This window comes from Marmota marmota, unplaced genomic scaffold, assembly GCF_001458135.2.
Source record: "Marmota marmota marmota unplaced genomic scaffold, marMar, whole genome shotgun sequence".
NCBI classification, from domain to species: domain Eukaryota; kingdom Metazoa; phylum Chordata; class Mammalia; order Rodentia; family Sciuridae; genus Marmota; species Marmota marmota.
Genome location: NW_026000057.1, coordinates 10328742 through 10346313, shown reverse-complemented (window position 1 = coordinate 10346313; position 17572 = coordinate 10328742). Strand labels below are relative to the sequence as shown.

Below are 17572 nucleotides of genomic sequence, written 5' to 3'. Positions count from 1 at the left end.
TCCGCCCCTCTCCAGAGGCTGGCCCCGCCTCTCCGGCTGCGGCCCTAGCAACCACATCCGGGACTCCACTGGTGCCGTTGCCCGGGTAATTTTCTGGCGGCGGCTGAATGGTCGTGGATTCTGCTCTCGGCTCCTGAGGCGTCAGCCAGCGCTGGGAGCTAGCGGAAGGGCGCGCAGGCCTGCCTTGAATTGTCTCTGGGCTCCAGGAGCCATCAGCGTCCCTTCTTTCTCACTCACAGGCCCTGGCCTCACGCGTTAGGCGTCCCCCCAACAGACGGTGCGCCGGGAGGGTGGAGGTGGAAGTAGCTTACCGCCACGCTACCACCGAAGAGCCAAAGCTGCTCAGCCACCGAAGAGCACGAAGGTTATACCAGTTCCGCGGGCGGGATGGGGGAGGGATGGAGAGAATGTGGGGACAAGGGAGCCGACGGGGTGCAGGCGCCCCCCGCCCTCGCTCTCCCCGTTCCCGGACAGGCCCCCTCCTGCCGCGCCCTCGCGCCCACTCCCTTTGGAAAACCCAGATCCCCGACTCCCGTCGTCTCTGAGCTCTTGCTACCTGCTCCGTCTTCGCGGAGCAATTCCTTCTCTCAGCCCTTCGTGGTTTCTTAAGTTGAAGCTCTAACCTGCAAAGGCACTCTCCCCAACGCCCAGCACTGAATGGAGGGAAACTGTGACTCCTCCTCGGTGGTGCTAGACCTACCTGAAACTCATTTACACATTGTAGCTACCTTTGTCCCTACACACTAATCTCCCTTCAGATATTTCCTGCAGCAGCTTTAGGCGCTCATTTTTATTCTCATTTCGCTTGTAGAAATGCAAAGGGTAACTTTGCTCATGATGAAACTAAGCCTTTTTTAGACCACACTTCTCACTTTCCTTGTCACATTTGCTAACCGAGACTTTTTTAAACACTAAGTGACCAGAAGCATAACTCCCCCTCTACAGATTTCCAGAGAGCGTCAGAATAGTGAAATATTGCCGTACAGATATCTTCTCTAGATTCGTGTAAAATAAATACTTGTGACACCACCTCTTATCTCCACAAGTATCTCCACCTCTTAAAAAAACACTACTGAAATCCTAAAACAAATCTAGTATCAAGGGACTTTCTGTATCTTAAATGATTCTCTTTTCAAGAAAACAGCAAATATAAATGCCAACTCACACAAACCATAACTTAAGTTCTTTGGCTTATTGTGGATTTTTTATACTCAAAGCCATCCTCTTCTCAACCATAAGAAAAGGATTCCAATCTAGAATAGTGACTACTCTTATTGTGTAGGAAAAAAGTAACCTCAGAACTTGAAGCTAAGTTCAAGTGTTATTCCCAAAGTATCCCAAGGATGACTTGGAAGAAGTGCATGGTAGTGCCCAGCTGGGCTTGAACAGTTTGGGCAATGAGTGCATTAGTATTTGAGCTGGCTGTATCCTTAAGCATTTCTGCTTTCTGTCTCTTTAGTTTGGAGATACTTAACTTTGCTAAAATCTCTTAGTCTGTTAGAGGTTTTTCTTATGCTAGGAAGGTGAACAGTTGCTTGGGTAATTTGCTGTTAGCAGAATAGTTTCCTTGGAAGCTGCTGATGGTTTTGATAGAGATTCTCAAGAACTGGAACTGCTCAGAACTAATGCTAATTTATCCTTGTAGAAGATGCTATTTATTATGTCGGACACCCTTCAATACAGTGAGATTCTGGTACTGAGCATGAGTAATCCACATTCATGGTATTACAGTTCTACAGGGCTATACACAGGTTTAATCTTTCCATGATTTCTTCTACCCCTAGGAAATTAGAATGCAGGTGGCTCTAAGAAAACACAGAAAGGTACTTCACTTGATGATGGAAAATTATGAAAGTGTGTGTGTCCTTTGTAGTAAAGGAAGCAGCAGCTAGTGCTTTTGGGGTCTGGGGAAGTTTTTTTATTTGGTTTTGTTGTTGTTGTTTGTTGATACTGAAAGACTTATTTTAGCCTAGTCCTGCTTAGATAGAGACATATTTTCTCTTTCCTCCTTAATTTCCCTCCCTCCTTACCTTCCCTACTCCCTTCCTACCTTTCTTCCTTCTTGCTGTCTTTTGCTCTAGATTGGGAAATTCTGCCTATCTATTCTATTTAAAAAGAAAAGATTACTAGTTTTCTCTCAGTTGACCTGTTCAGAGAAGTAAGAAAAGGGGGAATAGCTACCTTCACTTATGACATGGAGATTGCCCCCCTTGAATATAGATACTGATATGAAGGTTTAGTTACATAGCATTTTATTCAGCTTTTGAAAAATTAGATCTTATATATTCAGTAGGCTTGTGGAGAACTCCGGTAGACTGTCTTTCATTAGTGACCAGTAGCCTATCTTTCATTTAGGAAAAGAGGCAGCAAGTTAAATATTTTGGGGGTGGGGTGGGGAGATACCAGGGATTAAACCCAGGGGCACTTAACCACTGAGCCATGTCTCCAGCCCTTTTTTATATTTTATTTAGAGACAGAGTCTCACTGAATTGCCCAGTGTCTAGCTAATCTGCTGAGGCTGGCTTTGAACTCATGATCCTCCTGAGTTGCTGGAATTACAGATGTGAAGAATATTATTTTTAATCTATTCTACATAAATGAAACATGCAAGTGACTTTTAACTCTAATTTAGATATTGAATACTGTATATTGCTTATCAATATTATTTACTGAAATTGCTACTTCAGATCTTTTATATAGGAATTCTGGGGATGTCTCAAAAGTTTCATTGTTCATCAGAGGCTCTTTCAAATTTAGTTGATCACACAGTGTAATCCTCTGGAATGAAACCCCGTGAAGATGCTGAATAATGGAACTATTTAAGAAGCCCTAAAATAAGTAAGGTACAAAGTAAAGGTGTATGGTGTGAGTTACTAGGACTTATTACATTTTTTAAAAGTTTTGGGGCTGGGGATGTGGCTCAAGCGGTAGCGCGCTCTCCTGGCATGCGTGCGGCCCGGGTTCGATCCTCAGCACCACATACAAAGATGTTGTGTCCGCCGAAAACTAAAAATAAATATTGAAATTCTCTTTTAAAAAAAAAAAGTTTTATAGTAGGTATATGTACAACTTCATTCAATTATAAAAAGACTATACTTGTATACCTGATGAATTTATTGATGTTAAGGCTCTCAGTATCACTTTTTTCTAAAAGTAGGAGAGTTCTCTTATGCACTTATAACAACAGAGGAAAGTTTCTCAGGTGATCCTGTCACATGCTTCTACTCAAAAACCTTGAGTGACATTTGTGGCATGCTGAATAAATTCCTTATCCTAGCATTCAGTTCTTACCAAGGTCTGACCCCAATCTTACTTTCCAGTATATAAGTAGAGTATAGTTCAGAGTCAACCAAATGAATATTCCTTTTTATACATCTAGAGGGAGAGTGTTTATTTAGCCAACTAATAGATACAGATATTAACATAGATATGAAGGTTTAGTTACATATAAAACTTCTATTTATTTATTGGCACTGGAATTCAACCCAGGTCCTCATGCATGCTAGACAGGCACTCTAACTTGAGCTACATGCCCAGCCCACATAAAACTGTTTGATATGCTTCAAACTGCCCTATAATTTCCTTCTTCCATGTTTCACTCTCTAGTCTTACCAACAAAAATGTTTTCTTATCTCTTCTTACCTGCCACATACTTTTTATTTGAACTCAGATGCTACTTTATGTCTTTTATCATGGCCACATCTCCAGCCCTATTTTGTATTTTATTTAGAGACAGGGTCTTTCTGAGTTGCTTAGCACCTCACTGTTGCTGAGGCTGGCTTTGAACTTGCGATCCTTCTGCCTCAGTCTACAGAGTTGCTGGGATTACAGGTGCGCACCACCGTGTCCAGCTTATAAATCCATTTTTTTTTTATCCTGCTTGTAAGAGTTAATTTTCCCACTTTTTTTCTCCCACAGCCCTCAGTTTGGCCCGTTTTAGTCTTTCTTATACTAGTGTCTCTGCATATCTGTTTCCCATGATCCTTCTTGGGAACTTTAGATTCATTTTGTTCTCTCACAGCACCAGGAATCTAACTCTGTTAAGTTCTAGAATACCAGCAATTGCTGGTATTTAGAATAATGCTATGGGCAGGATTAAGTGGACATAGTTGCTGTCTATTTGTGGAAGACAAAGAATGAGTGTTTTCTTCAGTTTGGAAAGTAGTTGATTTTCCTGCAGAGGGCTATAAACTACTGATAAAAGGAGAGTAACTGGACAGTCATGGTGGCACATCTCCATAATCCCAGTGACTTGGGAGGCTAGCCTCAGCAATTTAGTGAGACCCTATCTCAATAAAAAATAAAAAGGACTGAGAATGTAGCTCAGTGATAAGCTTCCCTGGGTTTAATCCCCAGTACAAAAAAACTGAGTAATTTACTACACCTAGAAATTCTGAATGAAAAGAATGACAGGTTTATGTTTCTTCATACTGTTTTTTTTTTTTTTTTTAATGATAACCTGGTACAAAAAGAACATTAGAATTGTAAAAAAATTAACATAAAGAGAAAAAAACTGAATTTAGGTACAATTCAATTATATTTAGGTATAAATTCAATTATCCAGGAACATTTGATATTTTGGTCAGTGTCTTTTTTTTTCATATATATATATTTTTTTCCTTAATAATTTATTATTAAGAACCTGTGTTTTCTGGCATTGAACACTGTGGGAATAGCTATGAGCCTTTGTCCTTATGTAATTTTTAGTAGTTGGTGATATATAGTTTTGTATTTTTATTTTTTAAATTTATTTATTTTAATTAGGAATATATGATAGCAGAATGCATTTTGATTCATTGTACACAACTACAGCACAATTTTTCATTTCTCTGGTTATACGTGATGTAGCGGTGCCCCATATGTAAAGTCATACATGTACCTGGGTTAATAATAATGTCCATCTCATTCCACCATCTTTCCTTCCCCCATACCTGCTCCCCTCCCCTTTGCCCAATCAAAGTTCCTCCATTTTTCCCATGACGCCACCCCCCCCATTATGGATCAGTATCCATTTATCAGAGAGAACATTTGGCCTTTGGTTTTGGAGGGATTGACTTACTTTGCTTAGCATGATATTCTCCAGCTCCATCCATTGACCTGCAAATGCCATAATTTTTATTCTCTTTTAAGGCTGAGTACTATTCCATTGTGTATATGTACCACAGTTTCTTTATCCATTCATCTATTGAAGGGCATCTAGGTTGGTTCCACAGTTTAGCTATTGTGAATTGAGCTGCTATAAACATTGATGTGGCTGTGTTACTATAGTAAACTGATTTTAAGTCCTTTGGATATAGACCAAGGAGTGGGATAGCTGGGTCAAATGATGGTTCAATTCCAAGTTTTCTAAGGAATCTCCATTCTGCTTTCCAGAGTAGTTGCACTAATTTGCAGTCCCACCAGCAATGTATAAGTGTGCCTTTTCCCCCACATCCTCACCAACACTTATTGTTGCTTGTGTTCTTGATACCTGCCATTCCGACTGGCATGAGATGAAATCTTAGAGTAGTTTTGATTTGCATTTCTCTAATTACTAGAGATGTTGAACATTTTTTCATATATTTGTTGATCGATTGTATATCTTCTTCTGAGAAGTGTCTATTCAGCTCCTTAGCCCATTTATTGATTGAGTTGTTTGATTTTTTTTAATTTGTTTAAAATTTTTGAGTTCTTTATATATCCTGGAGATTAGTGTTCTATATGACGTGTGTGTGTGGCAAAAATTTGCTCCCCAAATGTAGGCTCTCTCTTCACCTCATTGATTGTTTCTTTTGCTGAGAAGCTTTTTAGTTTGAATCCATCCTATTTATTCTTGCACTTTAGGAGTCTCGTCAAGGAAGTCAGGGTCTAATTTAATGTGATGAAGATTTGGGCCTACTTTTTCCTCTATTAGGCACAGGGTCTCTGGTCTAATTCCTAGGTCCTTGATCCACTTTGAGTTGAGTTTTGTGGTGGTGAGAGATAGGGGTTTAGTTTCATTTTGTTGCATATGGTTTTCCAGTTCTCCCAGCACCATTTGTTGAAGAGGCTATCTTTTCTCCAATATATGTTTTTGGCACCTTTGTCTAGTATTAGACAACTGTATTTATGTACCATTGGTCTACATGTCTATTTTGGTGCCAACACCATGCTGTTTTTGTTACTATAGATTTGTAGTACAATTTAAGGTCAGATATTGTGATGCCTCCTGCTTCACTCTTCTTGCTGAGGATTGCTTTGGCTATTCTGGGTCTCTTATTTTTCCAAATGAATTTCATGATTGCTTTTTCTATTTCTATAAGGAATGACATTGGTATTTTAATTGAATCTGTATAGCGCTTTGGGTAGTATGGCCATTTTGACAATATTAATTTTGCCTGTCCAAGAGCATGGAAGCTCTTTCTATCTTTTAAGGTCTTCTTCAATTTCTTTCTTTAGTGTTCTGTAGTTTTCATTGTAGTCTTTCACCTCTTTTGTTGATTCCTAAGTATTTTATTTTTGCATTTTATAGTTTTGAATTTTTTATTTTTAAAATATTTTTTAGTTGTTGATAGACCTTTATTTGATTAATTTGTTTATTTATATGTGGTGCTGATAATCGAACCCAGTGCATCACACATGCTAGGCAAGAGCTCTACCACTGAGCTACAACCCCAGCCCTGTATTTTGATTTTTTAACTTAATGTATCGTGGAATTTTCCTTAAATTATTAAATAATCATTGTCCTTTAGAGATTCATCATATGACAACATATAGATAGATATTCTTTATATTATATATTCTGTTGTACATTTAGGTCATTTCCAATTTTGTCTATGATTATATACCAACAATGTGAGGAATGTTTTTGTTTGATCTGGGAAACTCTAAGATGACCTTCAGTAATCCTTATCTTGTATTATGTAAACATGATAGGATAACACTCCCATGATTATGTTACACACAAGGGGATTTTGCAGATGGAATTAAGGTTACTAGTCAATTGACTGAGTTCTTAGAAAGGGAGATAATCTGAGTGGACCTAACCTAATCACAGGAGCCCTTTAGAAGCAGATAAGTATGTCTCACTGACAATAAAAGAAGTCAGATTCAAAGTGTACAAAAGATGGGACAGGAAGACTGTTCTCCTATGTGAAATGAAGAGGGCCATGGACAAGGAACTGACAGGGTCCTAGGAACTGAGAGTGCTGCCAACAGCCGACAACAGCAACAACAAAAAAAGCAGTGGCCTCAGTTCTACAGTAAAGCAGATCAATTCTGCAAACAATCCTGATGAGCTTGGAAGCAGGTTCTTTCCCAGAGCCTAGCTGACTGACATCATGATTTCTACTTTTTGAGACCCTAAATAGAGGGCCTAGTTGAGCCCACCTGGACTTCTGACCTACAGAAGTGTAAGATAATAAATGGTTGTTGTTTTAAGTCACTAAGTGTATGGTAATTTGTTACATAACAATAGAAAATTTAATACATTTGTAAGAAATTATTTTTATAGCTATAATTTCTTTAGGGATAAAATCCTAGATAGAGATATTCTGAATAAAAAGTTATGCATGTTTTGTAAGGTTTTTGAATCATATTACTAATTTGCCCTTCATAATCCTTAGGTATAAGGATTATGAAGGGCAAATTAGTAATATGATTACCGATTTATGTGCCTCCTGACAACCAATTACTAGACTGTAGCAAACACCAGCCACTGCTATTCTGAGAAGCCAAAACAAAAAGTGTCTCCTTTTTTTAAAAGAAGATTTATATTTGTCTATTTCTAGTAGGGTTGGCCATTGTTTTCTTTACTGGAGTTCATTTGCTAAGTCTTTTGGTGAATTTCTTATTCTTCTTCTGTGGTTATCTTTATTAATATTGAGAAAATATTCCCTAACTTGTAGTACAGCATTTCTCTGCTGTTTTTTTTTTTCCCAAGGGGACAATGATTAATGAGCTTAACAGAATGTGTACTTCTGAGAAGTATTAGTCACTGCCATTAACCCCTAGAGGAGAAATATATATACATATATTTATACATAAATATATATATACACATATAAACATTTACATATATAGATATATAGAGATAGATAAGACATATTACTGAGGGAGATCAGAGAATACCCATTTTGTTGATTAGGCAGTACTTTTCTAGGGAAAAAGTCTAGTTTGTCTGGATTGGCATTAGATTGTTTTAGGAATATATTGTGTTTCACCATGTATTTGCTATTTTTTAAAATATTTGTAGATGGACACAATATCTTTATTTATTTATTTGTTTGTTTGTTTATTTATTTATGTATGTATCTGGTGGTGAGGATCAAACCCCCTGCCTCACAGTCGCTAGGCAAGCGCTCTACCACTGAGCCACAAACTCATCCCCACAGCTTTGCTATTTTTGAAGGAAGTAACACTGTTAATTGGCCAGGGGAACTAATATCTTCCTAAAGATGTCATTCTTTTTGATATGATCAAAATAACCCATAATCTCTGATTATATATACAGGTTGAGTATTCTTTACCCAAAATTTTTTGGACCAGAAGTATTTCAAATTTTGGAGTTTTTCAAATTTGGAATATTTGCATGGACTCTATTGGTTCAACATCCCCAATCCATAAACCCACTGAATTTCAGATTCTTGGATTAGAGATAGTCAAGCTGTATTATATTGCTCTAACCAGGATGGGGTAAGAAGAAATTCAGGTTACTTTTTCTGTAATCCTTCTTGTTTGAATGATAGGATTTATTTCTGGCAAAATAAGGTGGAAGGGAAGGAGAGAGGAGTTGGGAGATGTCCTTTTTTCTCTTAGTAATTTTTGTCTTTTTTAAAAATACTGGTTATTGCTATCAGTTTCTGAACTTTGGTATCTTCCTAATAGGGGCAAAACATTGTTTTTATTTTGAAATATTTGCAGATTTACAGGAAAATATATCGTGAGAACCTATACTCAAGCAAGATTTTTCTTTTCTAGCCAAATGATCAAGTCTTACTTAGAAAGGTTAGCTCTCCCTGTCAGTTGGATTGGGTTGCTATTTGTGTTTACAGAATTCATAATGGCCTATATTTCCATGGAGGCCTGATGTTGATGCATACACACACACACACACACACACACACTCCTATATATCTCATATATATATGATCGTATTTCATAAATATGATATATATAGATGTGTGTGTGTGTGTGTGTGTGTATGACCAGTTTTGTCTTTCTCATTGATTATCTGGAATAATATAGATACTGAAGCAATTTGGAATCCAAAACCCTAGGCTACCATTATTTTGAAGACCTTGTAGCAATTTAAAAAATAAAATAAAAGAGCTCCTTTGTTGTAATTCCTATGATAAAATTACTTCTTTGTGTTGGACAACAAAGGCAGAAGAACTTTGACAAAAATCAAAAAATAAAAAAAGGTAGACATGTCATCTGGGAAACCCAGAAGCCCAAGCAAGAAGAATGGGCTGCTCACTCTCTCCCACAACACAATACCCAGGAGTTGGCTTCTTGTTATCTGGGCCACAGAAGGCGCAGAGCTGGTAGATTCTGGTGAGGGAGCTATTGACTGGGAAGAGAGAAGTGAGCCCTGTGACTGTTCTCTCAGGACAACTGGGCTTAAGAAGTGCCCTGCTTTTGCTGGATATTCAAATTGGGATTTTTGCTTCCATTTACAAGTAGGATTTTATAAAATCCCTGAACCGTCACACAGCTGAAAGGACATAAGAAAGAAGATGATGATGAAATCATCACTCTACATTTGTTGGACTGGGCCCTTCCTTAAAGATCAAAAACTATATTAAGTGCAACCCTATGAGGTAGGTCTTGTGGTCATCGCCACATGACTTGATAAAGGAAGTTGAGACTCAATGGTTAAGTAAATGACCTAGGATTCTGTACTAAACAGTGGAATCACTTCTCAATTCACATCTGTCTGGTGCCAAATCCCATGTCCTTATATTATGAGAAATCCCTTTTTTTTACACTTAGGAAGTAGAGCTAGTAAGACCCCTAGTCATACTACTTCCTTCTCTTAGTCTAGGACTTTTTCTGCATTATGTCCTCTTAATAATTTGTTTATTCCTATGCCTTTTCTCCAGTATCTCTGGCCTACATACTTTCAACTCATGTGTCAAATTGATTCAAAAGTTACTGGATTTTTAAGCTTTTAGATAGAGCAAAGTCTAGATCTTTAAAAATGGAATTATCAATCCCTTAATTTTATTTTATTTTTTTTTTAGTGAAGTGTTTCTACCAGACTCCTATAAAGGGGACACTGTCTCCCATGTGCTATTAAAAGTTGAGCCTTGTGACTACTGTCTGTTTTTTTCTTTTAGAGAAGTCAGAGAGTGCAGTCTGTGACCTCATGTAAAAAATAGCCACCAAAGATCTATCCAGAATCATTTTTAGTTCTTTAATTTTGGTAAGCCCACATTTTCAAAACAGATTAAATTTGTCTGATTTCTTTCAGAAGTATATATTACAAAGGATTCAACGGCAAGTGAGAATTCAAATGCACGAAGCAGAGCCAGAGAGCTTTCTAAGGAGAAACTATTCAGGAGGTAAGCACTTCTCCTGGAAGCTTTGGTTATTGTATTTCAGAAACATCTTTCTATTCATTTCATTGTTATTAAGAGCATAATAATTTATATGAACATTCTTTTTGATATTCAATTGACATTGCTAAAATTTCTGCTTTTTTTTTTTTTTTCACCTTCACTTTCCAGAGAGAGAAGATACACAGGCAAGTTCTGGAAGGATTTTCATTGCTACCCTTGAAGAGACTTGGAAATTAATGGGCAACATTTTACATGAAAATTTTTGAGCATTTTTTTCTTCTTATCTGGGAGGCCTTCTGCAGAGAATTAATAGGAGGTTGAATGCGCACATGGATAAAATGGATCATCTTAAAGGATTGCAGTTCCAAAAATATATCAGCAGGACTGGACAGGTTTGACATAATGAGATTTCTATTTTAGCTTGACTTCTGGAACTCTGAATAAACTATAAACTGAGCTACACAAGGTCTTGCAAAGGGAGTTTCTCTTCTAAAACATTCTAGTTGAGCATAACATTTTTCTTCTTCAGATCTTTTGAAAAGGGATTTTTAGTCACCAGTTTCCTAAGGGGCAAGACTATCAGACATTTACCATGTTTTAATATATGAAGTGGGATAGAAAACAGCAATCTTTATACTACTGAAAGACAATAATTGAAAGAAATGGACAGCAGGAAGTAGAGGAGAGCTTTCTGTGTACACACTGACTGAGATGGCAGAAGCTCCTGTGGAAGCCTCAACTCTGCCTGTAATGGTAAAGAAAAAGAAGAGTCTATCCATCGAGGAAAAGATCGACATCATAAATGCAGTGGAAAGTGGCAAGAAAAAAGCAGAGATTGCAGCTGAATATGGAATAAAGAAAAATTCACTGTCTTCTATTATGAAGAATAAAGACAAAGTTCTAGAAGCCTTTGAATCTTTGAGATTTGATCCAAAGAGAAAAAGACTGAGAACTGCTTTTTATACAGACCTAGAAGAGGCATTAATGAGATGGTATCGAATTGCTCAGTGTCTAAATGTACCAGTTAATGGTCCAATGTTGCGTCTAAAAGCTAATGATTTTGCCCAGAAACTGGGACATAATGACTTTAAGTGCAGTAATGGCTGGCTGGATCGTTTTAAATCCAGGTATGGTTTAGTATTCAGAGCTCAACCTGCAGAAGCTTCAGGTGTATCAGTAGACCCTTCAACTGTGTGGTACCAAAATATACTTCCTTATTATTTAAATGATTATCATCCTAAAAATGTTTTTAATATAAAAGAGACTGGACTGCTTTATCGAATGTTACCTACAAATACATTTGCATTTAAAGGAGAAACATGTTCAGTTGGAAAGTTGTGCAAAGACAGGATAACTCTGGTGGTTGGTGCAAACATGGATGGCTCAGAAAAACTTCCTTTGCTTGTCATTGGAAAAAACAAAAATCCACATTGTTTCAAAGGTATAAAATCATTGCCTGTACATTATGAAGCTAACAGAATGGCCTGGATGACTTCAGACATATTTGAACAATGGATGCAAAAGCTTGATGAGAAATTTCAAGCCCAGCAACGAAGAGTGGTGATTTTTGTGGATTCTTCCCCTGCACATCCAGAGGTAAAGAACCTAAAGTCCATTGAGTTAGCATTCTTTCCATCATGTTTATCTTCCAAATTTGTAGCTATGAAACAAGGTGTTATTAAAAGTCTTAAAATCAAATATCGACATTGTCTCATCAAGAAATTTTTAAGCTCTGTTGAAGATAGTAGGGAATTTACATTTTCATTACTAGATGCAGTTGATACGTTGCATCTATGTTGGAGTACAGTAACCTCAGAGACTATTATTAAAAGCTACGAAGAAGCAGGATTCAAATCTCAAAAGGAAGAAAATGACCCAGCCAATGCAGAGAGAGACCCTGGTCTTGATTTGGTCACCCATGCTCTGGGAGCAGGAGTGGAATTTCCTGAAGGTTTGTCTATAGAGGAGTATGCTGCCCTGGATGATGACTTAGAGACGTGTGAAGCAGTACCAAACGATGAGTCAGAATGCACTGAAGAAAGTCAGCCAGATGAAACTGGATTTTATACTTCAGATGAAGAAGATGATGGTGGATCTTTAGAAACTGAACTTCCTTTACCATCAAAAAATGAAGCACTAACCGCTTTAGATACTCTTAAAAAATTTCTTAGAAGTCAAGACATGAATGATGGACTTCATAATTCTTTAGCAGAACTTGAAAATTTTATTAACCCTTTACCACCTAAGTAATTATTTGTTATATAACATCTGAAGACTAAAAGCTTTTCCTGATGTAATTTAATATATAAGGTATGTAAAGGAGAAATACCATTTAAAGATAAAATATGAAAACCTAGTGATCTTTGGTTTAATTGCAAAACCCTTGGTGTGAATAGCAAAGCTCCCTAGTAAATAATGATTAATTAAATAAAAATACTGAATTATATTCAGTAAGGTTTTAGGGAGTAGAAAATATTTCAGAGTTATATATGTCAAACATGAAAAGAATGCTTTAGCTCTAATTCACACACAATGGAGCATCATTGCTATTTTTTTAAAATTCAGATCATGTTCTAGAACATTTTAATTTATCTACCTAGTCTAAGAAACAAAATAGCTTAGATATTTATTTTTATAGACATATGCCATATGTATTCTAACTACATTTTTAAGAATCAAATATTACAGTAGTTTTAATTTATTTTTCTTATATCTAGCTAACCTTTCTAAAAAGAAATTATGAAGAACTACTGAAAATAAATTCTGACATACCTACACACCAAAATGATTAAAAATATATCTTATTATTTTCAAGCTATAATAAGGGCAAATGAAATGACCATATTAGGTTTTGTCATCTATAATCAGAAGATATGGGTCTTTCTTAAATGTGTGTGTGTGTGTGTGTGTGTGTTTAATAGAAAAATCTTTGTTGAAACATTTATTAAACTCATGATTTTATATTTTAATAAGAATACTCTTAAAAAGTAAATGAGAAGATACATATGCACTACTAGAAAAAAATGTGGTGCTTAGATATTTTTCTAATGCTAATAGCTCAAGCTTTTAATTTATAATATTGAATTATTTTCTTGATTTTACTGAATCTTGTTGTCAGAAAAAATGAAATATTCTTTCAGCATATTTGATGTCCTTTTTTTTCCTTCAAATTTAATGGATAACATTTTGGATTAAAATTTTGTTTGAAGAAGTTTTATCTACCAAATGTTTTCAAATACTGTGTAAAATTATTTAATCTCTATAAAATAGTCTTATAACAGTCAATAATTATAACAGTGTATCAGACTTTTTCTGTTATTAAATATAAACACTATGCTTACTTATTACAGATAATTTAGTGTCCCTTTGGAAAGTATTTTGTAAAGATAAAACATACAGATTATATTTGTTATGAATTATTAATCTGCCAACAGATGACACATTTGGAAGAAATTGTTGTAGAAAGCATTTTTATTTTTCACTGTTGATTTACTCTGCTTTTGAGATTTACTAATAAGACTGACAAATGTTTTCGTATGTTTTAGAGTGAAATATCAATTGTTTAAATTAAAAAGATTTTATTTATGATTTACTTTAAAATTTTAATTTAGTAAAATTGTGGACTTAAAGGTGTTCTTAAGCCCCACTCATAACTATAATATCTCACATATTATGAGCCCTCAATCATTTTTTTTCCTTCTCCACTTGATGCCTTTTGATATTTGATTATTTCAGATATTCTGTGATATAAGAATTACTCCCATATTTACAGATGAGGAAGTTAAAACTTGGAAAGATTAAATGATTTGTTTAAGATTTCAGAGCCCAAACTAAAATCCAGCAGTTCCTCATCACCCGGTCCTACATTCCCCTAACTATATACCACAATGTTCCTAACCTGTTCTCTTTAAAAGAAAATTCCATTATTTTACCCTTAATTTAGGAGATTAAAAGACAAAGTATTCCAGAGAATACACTAGATTCATGCTAATAGCACTATTCACAAGATCTTATCCAAGTACACATAATAATGAAATACTGAGAGATATTCTGATTTGGTCATTCTATACCACTCTGTGTGGTTCTATTTAAATAAATAACAATTTCCAAGGTGCTGAAAGCACCCACTCTTTCTTTCCTATATGATATTATACATTTCTTATTGTAAATACTTCTGAGATGTAATAAATCTAAAGATGGTAAAGTTAGAAGTTACATAAAATTTGATTAAGAAAAAATGCCTGTGGGTTTAAATTCAAAGATAAGCTTGTTAAGTTGTTAACGTTGTTCACGCCTGTGTGGTTTATAAGATGTGTACATTTAAACAATTTTTGGAACAAAAATTTTAGAAATTAACTTTTCCTAGGATGTAATCACTGCTACATACCTCACTCCTAATTTTTCTTCTCTATACATAGTCAGTACAAAGTAAGAATTAAATTAAATGTTTTTTCCCAAAAAAAAAAACAACTCAATTTACAATTTGCCTGGTTTTAAAATGTGGTATTATTTTCATTGTTCTTGCATTATATTTTTACTATTTAACAATGTGTTTTTGATTCTACTTCATCAAGAACAAGTCTCTTGTTGAATTTGGGACATTATTTCACTCACTACCTGTGGCTAATGAACTTCTAGTGAAAGGCTTAGTTCAGAATGAAGTAGGACAATGAGTAAATCAAAGCTTGTGGGTTTCCTGTTGCCTGCTTACCTTCTCACCTGGACCTGATCTCAAATTTCAAACCTTCCTTTCGCTGTGTACAAGGCAGATTAATTGAGGGGGGGAGGGGGAAGGAGGGAGCATTAAAACCAACACTTCAGATGTTAAGAGACGCCCTGGGGCTCCAGCCCTGTAGGACTGGTGGAGAGGTTTGCTTGTAGGAGAGGCAGCACCACATCTGCTGCAGGTTCCCACTCCAGGGTTGGGCCTGATCTCTGGAGCTACCCGAGCTCAGCACAGCATGGCAAAAGTCAGCCCGGAAGCTGCAACAGTTGCTAAGGAAGATCCCACTACTTTTAAGACAGAAAGGCCTACGTTGGAGGCCCCAGTGTGCACAAGAGGTCTCAGAAAAGGTTTCTTTCGGTGAAATAAATCAAGCTTTAGCTCTACTTCCTTGTGAAAGACACCCATTTGTCTGAATCTTAATTTTATCACCCATAAAATAAGAGTCACAATACTTCATTTGTATTTATTTTGAGAATGAAAATTTTGTATGTGAATGTATTTAGGAGACTCTAAAGGAATCAAGTATTCCACAATTCTAAGCAATAACCAGAAAAATGCTTCTATGCTACTACTTCCAAATATGCCCAGATATTACACAGTGGTGCTAAATTATTGATGACCGTGTTTTCTTTCTTTTTTTTTTTTTCTTTCTTTCTTTGGTGCTGTAGGCCTGGCACATGCTAAGCACATACTCTACCATTGAACTATGCTCCCCAAAACCCCAAAACCCTAGTGACAGTTTTATTGACATGTGAAATGAAATAAGGAAGCCAGCATTTTTAGAAATGTTCAGTTTATTGAGAGTTCATAAACTTCGTTTTGGATGAGGAACAAAGATGACTTAGAAACCTTAATTTCCCGAATTGATCCTTCTGCAAAGCAATACAATAAGTGCTCATCACAGAGTAGCCCTTTCTGTTGCCACATTAGCTAATTCAATTGTCCTGTTTGGGGGCTGTAACAAACTTGTGAAACCTAGGGTAACCTAGAGTCTGGAGACAAACTAAATAATAAATACACCACTAAATCAGTCTGCTCATTCTTCCATGATGGTACTGGAGACAGAATTAAACAACCTAAATTTATTTTCTCACAGTCTGGAGACTGGAGATCAGGGTGCCAGGGTGGTCCATATCTGATGAGGGCTGTCCCCTTGGGTCTCGGGCCTTTTGACACTATGCTCACATGACCTCTTTGTGTGAGTATGGAGAGAGACCAAGCTCTTTGATGTTCCTGTTGTCATTTCTTGAGAACCACAAATAATCCTAATTACCTCCCCATCTCCAAATATTACACTGGGGTTTAGGGCTTCAACATATGAATCTGGGGGGCGGGGCACAAACATTCAGTTTATAACAACCACCTAGTATAAGTAAATGTTTTCACATATTTAATTCCCATTTGCTAAAAGCTAAAAGGGCATGCATATTTTCAGAACTCATTAATCAGCTTTAGGAAACTCTAAAGGAATCAAGGTATTAGCAAGAACTTTAAGATTTATGAAACATACCTTAAAGAAATAGAAACATTTTATGGCTTTGAATAAATGAGAAGACTCAATATGAAAATGTCAGTTTCCCCTAAATTAATCCCAATCAAAATCCCAATAGTTTTGCTGAAAACTTTACAATTCAAATTTTCATTTGTAAGAATAAGTGTGCATCAATATCTTAAAAAAATTTGAAAAATAGAAGTAATGAGTAGTTGACTACCAGAAGCCAAAACAAACAGATGGATTATTTAGTAACTATTATTGGGGGAATTGGCTAACTCTACAGAATTTTTTGGAAGTTATACACCAAAATGAGTCCTGAAAGGATAAGATTCTTATTAAAGGAATAAAGGAAAGAAACAAACTTGTAAATACTAGAAAAAAAATCAATGTAAATATTTTAATAATCTCGTAATAAGGAAGATCTTTTGAAAAGTATACACTCAAGGAAAATACTAATAAAAATAAAAATGTAAAAATACTAATGGAGCCATACACAATGGTTCTCATCTGTAACCCCAGGGACTGGGGAAACTGAGGGAGGAGGATTGCAAATTCAACATCAGCTTCAGCAAGACCCTGTGTCAAATAAAAAGGATCCAGGCATGTAGCTCAGTAGTTGAGTGCCCCTGGGTTCAATCCCCAGTTCCAAAAAACAAACAAATGGGCTAAGTGGGTGATATGTACCTGTAATCCCAGCTATTTGGGAGGCTGAGGCAGGAGGATAGCAAGTTGAGGTCAGCAGGTACAACTTAGCTAGACCTTGTCTAAAAATTTTTTTAAGGGGCTGAAGTTCTAGCTCAGTGGTAGAGTGCTTGTCTAACATTTTCAAGG

At 36.2% G+C, this 17572-nt stretch overlaps 1 protein-coding gene across 1 annotated transcript; it reads left to right on the top strand.

The window, feature by feature from the left end:
* The first annotated feature begins 73 nt into the window (after positions 1-73).
* Positions 74-16607, top strand: Tigd4 (tigger transposable element derived 4). Its single transcript, XM_015484481.2, has 3 exons — positions 74-364; positions 10433-10523; positions 10689-16607. Exon 3 carries the CDS (start codon positions 11232-11234, stop codon positions 12768-12770), a length of 1539 nt encoding a protein of 512 aa, XP_015339967.1. The 5' UTR covers positions 74-364; positions 10433-10523; positions 10689-11231; the 3' UTR covers positions 12771-16607.
* The last annotated feature ends 965 nt before the right edge of the window (positions 16608-17572 follow it).

Bases quoted from the DNA above. Each gene is read 5' to 3' on its own strand.
- Tigd4 (XM_015484481.2), top strand. From the start codon at position 11,232: ATGGCAGAAGCTCCTGTGGAAGCCTCAACTCTGCCTGTAATGGTAAAG.